Source organism: Octodon degus, unplaced genomic scaffold (assembly GCF_000260255.1).
Source record: "Octodon degus isolate 3935 unplaced genomic scaffold, OctDeg1.0 scaffold00098, whole genome shotgun sequence".
Classification (NCBI taxonomy): Eukaryota; Metazoa; Chordata; class Mammalia; order Rodentia; family Octodontidae; genus Octodon; species Octodon degus.
In genome coordinates, this window is record NW_004524674.1 from 2804954 (window position 1) to 2817722 (window position 12769).

The 12769-nt window shown below is 38.3% G+C and overlaps 1 protein-coding gene across 1 annotated transcript in view; it reads left to right on the forward strand.

Moving 5' to 3' along the window:
- LOC105743093 (NACHT, LRR and PYD domains-containing protein 1-like) overlaps positions 1–4034 on the forward strand; it is a 105932-nt gene extending 101898 nt beyond the window's left edge. Inside the window, exons 13-15 of the mRNA XM_023723411.1 lie at positions 1028–1169; positions 2699–2743; positions 3088–4034. Of these exons, the coding sequence (XP_023579179.1) occupies positions 1028–1169; positions 2699–2743; positions 3088–3410 (510 nt within the window). The 3' untranslated portion in view covers positions 3411–4034. The remainder of the gene's footprint in view (positions 1–1027; positions 1170–2698; positions 2744–3087) is intronic.
- The last annotated feature ends 8735 nt before the right edge of the window (positions 4035–12769 follow it).

Below are 12769 nucleotides of genomic sequence, written 5' to 3' on the forward strand. Positions count from 1 at the left end.
AGATTTGTGACAGAGGGATTCAGAAAGAAGTACTTTGCCAGAGATGGCAAAGTACTGCCAGGGCAACACTTCCTACTGACAGAAAGCAGGTTAGGATATCAGAGATTGATGAATGCAGAAAAGATGGGGTTAGCCCAAAGGCAGACTCTCCCAGATGCCATTGCTGAAGATGGCCTTGATATAGAATTTTTTTTTCTCTATGAACAATAGACGCCACTGGAGAGTCTGAAAACTGGCAACATGAGATGTGATTTACTTTCATAAACATCCCTCTTCCCACCAGGTGAGCAGCAGTGTGAGAAATCTAAAATCTGCTGCAAAGTAGCAGGTGAGATTTGTGTTGGCTTGACTAGGGAAATAGTAGAGAGAAAGAAGAGTTGATAAATTCAGGAATAATAAGCTGAAGCAATATTCAGAAACCAAATGGACAACTGTTCTCCTCAACAGGACTAGAATTTGGAAGTAGAAGCAACAGGACTTAGTGGATTGACCATATGTGTGGAGAGAAAGGAAAGACTCAGCATGGCACCTCAATGTGGAGCCTGAATGCTCAGTCGGTACTAGCCCCAATTCCTGAGTTTAAGGAAAGTGGGGATGGAACACATTTAGGAGATGGCTGCAGTGCCAAAGTACTCTTTAGCATTTGACTTGGAAAAGGTTTTAGACAAAGTTTCTGGTACTTGGTTCAGGATCCAATAAGAAGACAACCTTTGAGACTGACCTATGTAATAGTTTGGAATCAAGGTAGAAAGTATGAAGGACAAATATGCACCTAAAAATAGAAGGAAAAATATGATTTAAGTAATTTGAGTACTACAGGATGAGGCCTGACATGCATGGGGCCTGCTGTGTCCCCATCTGTCTGTACCACAGTTCGTGATCTAAAAGTTGTGAATGATTCTGCCATAGGTGATTTTCAGCATTCTTATAAGGCTAATGAAAAATAAGAAGCTGTGGTAGGAGGGAGAAAGGAAAACTAGACATGGTAAAACAATGGCTTCTCCAATAGTTCTCTTTCTGTCTTCAGGAACTAAAGCTCCATTATCGGAGTTCTGGAGAATCTCAACTCTTCTCTGAGATTTATGTTGACAACTTTGGATCAAGAATTCAACTGCAAATTAGAAACAAGAATGATGGAGCAACAGTATGGGAGGCCTTGTTGAAACCAGGTACAACCAAGACAAATCCAAATAGCTCAGAAGTAGAAGGAAATGTATCTATAACTCTGTGTGTGTGTTTGTGTGTGTGTGTGTGTGTGTGTGTGTGTGTGTGTTAAATCTAACACAATTTAATAGAATGTCCAGATGAGGTATGTGGCTTTTTCAAGTTGCCTAGAATCTGATATTACCACAATTTAAACCAAAATCAATATCACTATTGTAAGGGTCGAGTCGCCGCGAAGGAAGACCCCAAGAGTCGGTCTCTCATGCAAAGAACAAAGGGAATTTTATTAACTGTGTGCACACAGGGCGGTCTGAACACGCAGGAACAGAGAGCGCTTGGAACTGACCGTGGGTGGTGGTTTTAAGCCCCAAAGACAAAGGGAGGAGGGATCTTGCAAGCGAGGTTACAGAAGCAAATGGCATTGGTTAGTTTGGGTTGGTTCCAAAAATAATTGGTTGGTTTGAGAATATATGACCTTTCGAGGAAACTAAGTGAGGTAGGCTACAGGGCAACTAAATAGTTAACTATGCGGTTTCAGCCGCATTCCGAGGGCTGGTGGGTTTATCTATGCAAGGTGTCCTATTTCACAAGGATGCCCCCAGGTTGGTGATGGAATGTTTACCTAAGCCCGGCCTGAGGCTTTCTGGCTCCATCTGGGTTTCCAGATAAGGGTTACTTAAACCCTATAGTCAAGGACCAGTAGGTGGTCCCTTGTGACTGGAGTCTGAACTTTAAAATTCTTTGGGCCTTACACTATAAGCCCCTTGTTTTCTGCCATATGCCGTAGTATCTCCACACTTGCCTTGAAATAAGATTTTGGCTTCCACAAGGTCTTTGTCACAATGTCATCTCACAGCTTGGTGGTGATGTGAAGAAGAACTACAGTGTTCTGTGGTTTAAGATGAAACCATTATTGACTTTTTCCTTGACACATAATTATTTTAAGGTACAAAAGAAGAAATAAATAATAAACTTCGAAGAATAAAATCTTACTTTATCTTTATCCAATGCAAAGATACTCACCACCACAAAAACCCCTTAATTTGTCCGTAAGTGAAAAACCTTGATCTTGACATCTATATGCAGAATATGCATATTTATTTTGTTAGTGGAGAAGGCCTAATAAGTACAATGAAATCTATCTGTGCTCACAAAGGGAAGTACAGACAAATTCCATGAAATTATGTTGAATCATTTCAGCTATCTCACAAAGAACACACATAGGTCTCTATTAGGGGTTTTGCCCAGACAAAGGCAAAATAAAAACAGTTCTGCGAAGTTTCAGAGGAATTTCTATTGATTATTCTGCTGCTTTCTCTATATTCATCTGTGATCATAGCTTCTGAGTTTTAGTTTCCATATATGTAAGGAAAGTATTTGCCTACACAGTTTTTGACAGGACATTGTGTCTTTACACAAGATTGTATTAGAACTTGTCTGTATTGTTCTCAGAGTCCAAGAAAATCAAACATGAGTACAAGTTTCAATGTGTCAGACATATCCATAACGAATGCATTTACTCTATTTTGTCCAGGAGACCTCAAATCTGCAGCGACCCCTGTCTCTCCAGCTACCACAGGTGAGTGAAAACTGAGAAGTGACCCTCTTGAGATAAATCTGACCAAGGATCAAGGGATGGAAAAGCACCTGGCCAGGGATTAGCGCTTCACCATTCAGCTTTATCCTGCACATGGAGTCCCTAGCTTCCCTATGCACAGCCTCAAAGCACCATCATGAACCCCTTCTTTCTAATCAGAAATTATCAAGACAAAGGCCAGCAGAGGGCAGTGCACCATTGTTTCCTGGTGCTCAAAGTCCACATAGAGTGAAAAAGGAAGCAAGGATGCAGGTGAAGTGGAAAGAGCTAGAAGTGATAGATTGAATGTAGGGCACATGCCATGAAATTTTCTTTGATCATTTCAGCTTCACCTTCATCTTTAAATGTTCCATCCATGCCACATTTTGTGGACCAACATAAGAAGCAGCTGGTGGAACGAGTGACTTCGGTGGACTCAGTCTTAGACAAGCTGTATGGATCTGTGCTGAGTGAAGAGCAGTATGAAAGTGTGCGAGCTGAGGTCACCAAACAAAACCAGATGAGGAAGCTCTTCAGCTTCAGCCGATCCTGGGACAGGGAATGCAAATGTCATTTCTACAAAGTCCTGAAGGAAACCCATCACCATCTGATTATGCAGCTCTGGGAGGACTGGGGCAGAAAATCAAATACACTTGACAGTTACAGCTGAGCAGTTGAGGACTGAGGAATCACCTTCAAACTTTGGCCTTGACAACCTTTAGGGGAGATTTTAGTTTCTTCATCTATTAATAGGTTGCTATCTGAGGTGTTCACCAGTTGTCAAGTTAGGGAATATGCCTGCTATGTATACTATATGTCCTGCCCAGGATGCATCCCGGGTCCCCAGACTTCTTTCTTTGGCTTTCAGAGTTCAGCTCTCTGGGTGAAATAACAGCATCTCAAGGGAAGTCAATGTGATTTGTGAAGATTCGTGTGCAACATATAAAGCCTGTTTTTCTGCCCACAACACTGAGCATAGAGACCTCTTTGTCCATCTAGATGCAGGCAGGAGGGGTGAGGGTGGATATAAAACTGCTTGCCTCTGGCATAGATATACAGAGGAAATGAACCTGTTCTTATGTCCCATTCAAAGGCCACCTGTATAAGGGCATCAGAGTAGGTTGCTAAGAGCCTGGAGAAAATACTTGGAGACTGCGAGGGATAACATTTTATAATTAACATCAGTGAGACCTGTAAGGATTCCACACACACATCAGTGAGCAGATGTAGTTTGCTTACTTATAACATTTGTTTTGGAAAAACTAGTGGTATACATATTTGCATCACATGTATGCATTTGTACTAACAACGTATGTTTAATAAAAAAAAACAAGTAATGGAGGATAGAACTATTTAACACTAACAGGGAAGGGACCACATAAAGCACACAGGACTTCAACAGCACTATGCAGAAAGTCCACAAGGATTCCTTATCTTCAAGTGCAGCAACAGGCAAAATCCCATAAGAAATGCTTGGGATAATCACTTGGAAAAATCTTCAACATAACCACTTGAAAAAAATCTATGAGTGTCCTAGAACCTATGATAACAGGCTTTAGCAAATGCATGGGAGATATGTACTTAACAACAGCACTACCCTGCTGGTCCAGAGGTGGCAGCAGGTTGGACAAGATTTCATGAGACATCAGAGTGGCTAATGGAGCCAGCTGGACTATATCATTCCATGGCACTCTCTGTTCAGACTTTGGTTAACCTACAAATAGGATTTATGGGATTATAGGTGCAGCTGCATCAGCAGTGGCATTCTCGTCTGTCTTGATTGTGCTGTATAAATAGCATTCTAAGGAACACAATGCTTAGCCTATGTTCAAAAATGCAAATGCTGTAGCCAGCACCACCTTGGCCAGCACCGCTGTTCTTTAATACTTATCCAGACCATTGGGCACTTTGTGCTTCCCACATGCTCTTGACTTGGTGAGTGTGTTGAGAACTCAAAACAGGCATTTTGGGACATGGTGCTAAATGCTCTCATTTTTCTCTGGGAAGATGCACTATGGGAAACGTGAAGTGCTCTTGAGCAGAAAATAAATATTAGGTTTGTTTCTCAGTTATTCTATACAGCCAAAACCACTTTTACTTTTCCAATTAGAGGAGCTGGGGGCATCCCTTTCATGAATTAGTCCCAGTTATCACAAGTTGAGGCTGGGTGGGATTCTAAAGAAAGAAACACTAACTTCCATGGTTGATCACTTCAAAGAATTTACTAAAAGCCTGGTATAGTGATGAATGGCTGTAATCTCATTCAGTCAGTTGTATCAGAAACTAGGGCCAGAAGATTGCTATGAGTTCGAGGCCAGCCTGAGCTACCTAGTAAATTCAAGGTCAATCTGAAGTACATACAAAGGTCAAAAACAAACCAAAGGGGCCAGGGAAATGGCTCAGTAGAATAAGCACTTGCCTGGCAAGTGCAGGGGCCTGAGTTCAATCCCTGGTTCTTTAAAAAAAAAAAAAAAAAAAAAATTCCTAGAAGAACTTACAAAGAATATCAGTATCCTCTAGATGAAAATTAAGAAAGGAAATATTCTCCCCAGATCTGTCAGGACAATGGATCGTGCCATGGAGTTCATAAAAGGTTTATGGGATTTAGGTCACAGACAAAGACAACTTCTTGTTATTTAGTAACAGGTTTCATCAGTCAGCATTTTCAACTGAACATATTTACTAGTGCTGAGCAATGAACAAGGCCACAGCTTAGGTTTCAGGTGAAATCATAGTTTGCTGTGTCACACAAAGAAATAAGAAAAAAGAGGAAACCATGGTCCCTGCCACTGTCAAAATGAGAGTTGTTTTTCTATGGATTTGGATGTGTGCTTTGTTGTTTCGGTAGTTGATTTTGGTTCCTGTGACCCGAAAAAAAAACATGGAAAATGCTACTGCTGGATAAATGGAATGTAGGTATTATCTAAACCATGTTTTTCTGTGGAAACTGATTCTATGCCTTCACAAGGCTCTGATACAACTTTTCTGAGCCCCTATAGCACCTGTTATCCCCCTTGCTCCATCTGAGGACTCAGCACATGATATTGACCCTCTGTTTTGTTGCTTGTCACTCCTCACTAGTTAGGAAGTTTCCTGAGGATGGGTGCCATGTCTAACATGCTTATCATTGTCTTTTCAATGATTAGTTTAGTGCTTGGAACATAATATAGACTTCATGAGAATATATTATGGTTGAATTATAAAGATACTGTTACTGCTACTAGACACCTCTCTTAATAGTGAGGTGTCCACCAAATTGTCCATGTGGCACTTGAGGGCAAATTGATAATAATGAACCTCTGACCCCAAATATCTATGTACATCTCACAGATAAAATTCATTGAGTCCATCTCCTAAAGTCACTAATGTCTTATTAGTTCCTGCACTGCTCACAAATTAAAATACAAGGATTTTATGAGACCAAAGGCAAGGTAACATCCTATGTTAAAGGATTTTTTCCTTGTCTCTTTGATTCATGACCATGACTTTGTTTTTCCTTGCAGCCTGCTTCATATGATAATGACTAAAGAGAAAGTTAAGGAAGAGCACTAACTCTTCCTTACACACTGCTCTTCTCAAGTATGGGAAAGGCAAATCAAATGCAGTAGTCAAAGTGCAGAAGAGACTAGCAGGATGTTACAACTCAGGGGTGTCCCAAATTTTCTGTTCAAGGAGATTATGGAGCCACAGAGGAAAATGACTGATGAAGTATAGTGTGCCTAAGGAGAGTCATCTAGAGAAAAAAAATTCTCACAGAGGACAAATTGGTCAAGCAATAACTGTGACTCATCCAGATGGCTGACACTGACAAAAGACACACAAGGTGTTGTAAATGGCTCCAGGGTAAATCCTGAAGGGATTTAAATGACCTTGTCAGACAAAAAAAGTTACATTTGAGTTACACAGGTCTTGCTTTAATTCAGTCTAACCATCCAACAGAAAAATGTAACAACAAGGTATAAAAGTAAAGCCATATTAATATGTTGAGCTGTAAAAGGCTCACATCAACAACTTCAGACAACTGCCAGTTGTGCTGATAACCCACTACTAATATGGACTATTGTACTATATTAGGTTATTTTGCTGAATTCAAGTACCTACAATCTTAGATTTGGCATCAAGTATGAAAAGATCCTTTAAAGACTTCTCCAAACACAGCTTCTCTTATAGCAATGGAACACCCACCTCTGACAAAACAAAACAAAAAACGGGATATAAATAAAGGACCATTTTTCCATGGTTTTTATTTTTTTATTAATTTTATTGAGAAAAAATGCAATGTGACAGCTTCAAAAAGGTTGGTAGGGGAGTTACAACAATCAATACATTGCATATTGTTGTTTTTGTAGTAGTCATTCATAGCACAAAATGCAGGCATGGTATCGTGTCCAAACACTATTAGTACAGATCTTTTTTTCTCATTGAATTGAGAAAGTGGCTAGATATCTATGTTATTTTGTATATACAGATACAAAATTGCCCTTCATTTATATCACCTTTTTTGTGATATAAAAAAGGTCAGAGATGGGTATTCCATTGCTATCAAAATATTGTAGGTGCATAAATTCAGCGAAATATTCCAGTGAAGTCCAGTACTCCACAATAGTAGTGGGTTATCCATAGGACTGGCAATGTCCAAATCTGATGACTTGAGCCTTCCACAGATCAGCATATTAACATGGCTTCACTTTTCATACCTCGTTCCTACACTTTTCTGCTGGATGGTTAAGACAAAGGTAAAGAAAGACCTATATAATAAAAAATGTAACTTTTGTATCTGACACAGTCAGTCAAGTTCCCTCAGAACTTATCCCAAAACCCTGTACCACACTACGCAGATCCTTTGTCAGTGTCAGCTATGTGGATGATTCATGGCCATTGCTTGACCAATTTTCTCTCTGAGAAAGCCTGAGAGAATATTTTCTCTCCATCTGACTCTCTTTAGTCACACACTACATCATTGATCACATTCCTCTGTGGCCCCATAATCTCCTTGATCAGAAAATTTGGGGCACAACAGAACCACATGATGTTACAGTACAAGTTCCCTATGTCCTGAGTCCTCACTGACCTTGAATGGCTAGGGCCAAAATGTTGGCTGTCCTTGCAGCCCTTCTTTTTCTCTAACTTTTGGTCTGCAAACTTAGGTTATTAACCCTCCAGAAGAGAAGTTTATTATTGCCCTACAACATATGCAGGTGGGTTTAAATTCACTATCTGTCTGAATATCAAACATCTTAAGCATAAGATGGAACATTTAAAAAAAACATTTACTTGAGATATAGTGTGGCCATAATTGATACATCATGACAAGCAGTACATATTTAGAAGACCAGAATGACAGGCATTCCAAACATGACCACACTATTACACATTGCTTTCTTCGGTGCAGTCACTCAGTTCACATGTATCAGCTTACAAAGTTAGTCAGGGTGAGAATCCTACCAATTCAGTGCTAGTTTCAACAACCTGCTGATAGTTCTCAGGGTCATTGCCTTACCCATTTTGCACATATGAATGTATGGCATTGCCCCTGTCATGTTTCCTAGTTTTTCTCCTTGCTCTCTCTTCATTGTCCAATCTTCAAGTTCTCACTTTCCTTTTAATTGTGTTATACCTTTCTATTTCTATGTGTTCTTTTGAGTTCTCATACTAGGGAGATTATATGATATTTATATATGTGGATCTGGTTTATTTCAGTTATGAGTATATATTCAAGTGTAATGCACTTAAATATAAATGCTTCAAGTTTATCATTCTTCATACCTGAATAATACTCCATTGTATAAAAATACCACATCTTCTTACTCCATTCCTCAGGTGATGGGCATCTTGGTTGTTTCCAAGATTTGGCTATCAAAAATTGTGCTGCTATAAACATAGGTGCACATATATAACTATGATATAACATTTTTAGTTCCTCTGGGAAAATTCCCAATGGGGGATAGCTGGTTGAAATAGGACTTCCTGTCCTAGTTTTTAAGGAGTCTCCACACTGATTTACATAATGATTGCACCAGTCTACATTACCACCAGCAGTGGAGAAGGGTTCCTTTTTCCTCAAAGCCTCTCCAATATTTGTTGTTGCTTGATTTCTTTATGATAGTCATTCTTTCTGGGGTAAGACGGTATGTCAGTGTTGTTTTAACTTGCATTTAATGGACAGCTAGTGATGTGTATGATTTTTTCATATATTTATTCACTTCTTTAATTTCATCCTCTGAGAAGGGTGTGTTCATCTCGGATACCCATTTCTAGATTGAGTCTTTAAATTTAGGGGCCCTAAAGTTTTTAGTTCTTTATAAAGTCTAGAGAGCAGACCTTTGTCTAAGCCCTTATTAGTCAAGATTTTTTGGAAATTTGTGGGTTGTCTTTTCACTTTGTTGGTAATTTCTTTTGACATGCAAAATTTCATATAAGTTCATAAATTCTCTGCCAACTCTGATGTCTTCAACAGTTCCTCCTACTATCTCTTCTAAGAGATTTAAACTACCTGTTTTAATTTTTAAATATATAATCCACATTGACTTTAGCTTAGTGCATGGTTACAGACCTGGGTCAAGTTTTAGTTTTCGGCATGGAAAGAGACAGTTTTTCCAGCACCATTTCTTAAAGAGGCTCTCTTTCTTCCAGGAAATGTATTTGGCCCTTTTGTCAAAGATCAGGTGCCTGAGTGTGTTTGCAGAGGCCTCTGTGTCTTCTAATCTATTCCATTCATCCTCAGGCTTATTTTGTTGCCAGTAACATGCTGATTTTATCACAGTACCTTTGCAGTATAATTTCAAGTCAGGAATTCTGTTGTCTTGGCCTTGTCTTTGTTGCCCAGGATTGCCTATGCTATTCTAGGACTCTTCTGATTCCAAATAAATTTTATGAATGATTTCTCTAGGTATGTGAGGTATGTTGGTAGTAGTTTCCTACAGATTTGCATTAAATCTGTACAGCAATTTTGGGAGTATGGCCATCTTCACGATGTTGGTTCTTCCTATCCAGGAGCAGTGAATATCTTTCCATTTTCTGAAATTCTTTATGATCTTTCTTTCAGAGTAGTGTAATTTTCCTTAAAAAGATCTTTGACTTCTTTAGTTAGATTAATTCCAAAGTGTTTCATTTTCCACAGTGTTATTGTAAAAGATATTGTTTCTCTAATTTCTCTCTCAGTGTGTTTGTTATCAGTGTAGAGGAATGCTTTTGACTTTTGGATATTGACTTTGTATCCTGCTATGCCACTGAATTTCTGTATTAATTCTAGTAGCTTCTTGGTGGAGTTTTTTGAGTCTTCCAAGTAAAGTATCACGCCATCTGCAAGTAATGATAATTTAACTTCTTTACCTATTCATATTCCTTTTATTTCTCTCTGGTCTAATGGCTCCAGCTAATGATTCCAGAACTGTATTGAATAGGAATGGTGATAGAGGACATTCTTGTCTTATACCAGATCTGAGAGTAAAAGATTTCAGTTATTCCCCATTTAAAATTATGTTCACCTTTGGGTTGTCATAGATGGCTTTTATGAGAGTGAATGAGAGGCCATCTTTTCCAATTTTCTGTACTACTTTGAACATAAATGAGTGCTGAACTTTGTCAAAAGCCTTTTCTGCATCAATTGAGATGATCATGTGGTTTGTAGTTTTCGCTGTATTGATATAGTATATTACATTTATAGATTTGCATATATTGAACCATCCTTGCATCCCTGGGATGAATCCTAACTGGTCATGGTGTATAATCTTCTTGATGATTTCCTGTATTCTATTTGCTGGGGGGTTTTTTGAGGATATTTTAATCTATGTTCATGAGAAAGATTGGCCTCTAGTTCTACTTTTTTGTTGGATCATCCCTGGTTTTGGTATCAGTATAATACTTTCCTCCAGGAATGATTTTGGGAGGTTTGCTTCCTTTTCAGTTTCATTGAAGAGTTTGAAGAGTGTAGGGGTTAACATCTTCTGTAAATTTCTTGTAGAATTCAGCTGTGAATCCATCAAGGCCTGGGTTTTTGTCAGGCTTTTTTATATCTTCTTGATTCAGTTTTAGTAATTTTCACCTTTCTATGAATCTCTCCATTTCGTCTGTGTCTTCTATTCTCTGAGAGTAAAGGTTCTCTACCAAAGTAGCTGTAGACAATCTTCTGAATTTCCACTGGACCTGTGGTAATTACATCCTTTTCATTCCTTCTTGCTTGTAGTTTAATTTTTTCTCTCCTATTTTTGATGAGATTATCTAGGGGCTTTTCAATTATATTTAATCTTACAAAGAATTAGCTTTTTGATTCATTAATTCTTTGAACTGTTTTCATCGTCTCAACTGAATTACTTCCTGATCTAATCTTTATGATTTCTTCCCATCTTTGGGCACTGGGTTCGGTTTGATCTTCCTTTTCTAGTTGTAGGTGCAGCATTAGGGTTTCTTTTTGTTCCCATTCTGTTTTCCACTTGTGTGAGTTCACAGTTATGAATTTCCCTCTGAGAACTGCTTATATTGTATCCCATAAATTCTGATAAGTTGTGATTGAATTTTTATTGAATTGTAGATATTGTTGAATTTCTTGTTTAATTTCATCTGTGACCCATTGATTGCTGAAGAGGGTGGTGTTTTATTTCCATGTATTTATGGGGTTATTCTGGCTTCTTCTGTCATTTACTTCCAATTTCATTGCACTGTGGTCAGATAATATAAATGGGATATTTCTCCATAATTTTATTGAGAAACAAGTAGCAATGAAATAGTTTCAAACCAAATTGGTAGGACAGTTCCAATAATTAACACATTGCATACTGTCTTCCTACTGGTTATTTGCTGTACAAGGTGCTCACATGATATCCTATTTACAAATACTATTACAACAAATCCCTCTATTTATTAAGAGAATGTAACTATACATCTATCACAATAATTTTGAATACACAGATAAATAATGCACATTCATCTGTATCCACTTTCTTGCTTAGTTCTGTCATTTGAATATTATAGGTGTGTGAACTCAGCAAAATACTCCAAAAGAGTTCAGTAGTCCATAATACTATTAGGTCTTCCGCATGACAGGCAATGTCAAAAATTGCTGACCTAAATCCCCTACAGCTCAACAAAATAGCATGGCTTTACTTCTTAAACTTCGTTGATATACTTTTCTGTTCAATGGTTAAGACCAAGGTAAAGCAGGACCTAGGCAACAAGAGCTGTAGCTTTAGGATCTGATGAGGTAAGTGAAATGCCCCTCTGGAATTATCCTGAGATCCTGTACCTCAGATTGTAGATCCTTTGTGTCAGCCATGTGGATGACTCATGGACATTTCTTGGCCCATGTGCTCTCCTTAAAAGCCTGAGAGAATGTTTTTTCTCCATGTGACTCTCCTTAGGCACACTCTACATCATCGATCACTGTCCTCTTTGGCCCCATAATCTCCTTGATCAGAAAATTTGGGACAGTACCGAGTTACATGACGTTACACTACAAGTTCTCATAAGTCCTGAGTCTTAAGTGACCTTGGAAGGCTAAGACCAAAATATTGCCTTTCCTTGCGGCCCTCCGTTTTCTCTAATTTTGGTCTGCAAACATAGGTTGGTAACCATCCAGAAGACAAGATTATTGTTATTAAAACACCATTAGAACAAATCATTCTATTCATAAAGAGAAAGTAACTATATATCTATCCTAACCACTTTGGTTATAATTTTTTTGTTTTTTTTTTTGGTTTTTTTTTTTGGTTTTTGTTCTTTGTTTTTTTTTCCTAACCACTTTGAATACACAGATACAAAATGGACATTCATCTGTATACCCTTTTTTGTTAAGTTCCATTATTTGAATATTATAGGTATGTAAACTCAGCAAAATATTCAAAAACAGTCCCGTATCCCATAATAGTATTGGGTCTTCCACTAAACAGGCAATGTCAGAAATGATTGACCTGAGTCCCCCACCGCTCAACATAAGAGCATGGCTTTATTTCTTATATTTCATTTTTATACTTTCCTTCTGGATGGTTAAGACCAAGGTAAAGCAGAACCTATGCAACAAGAGTTGTAGCTTTT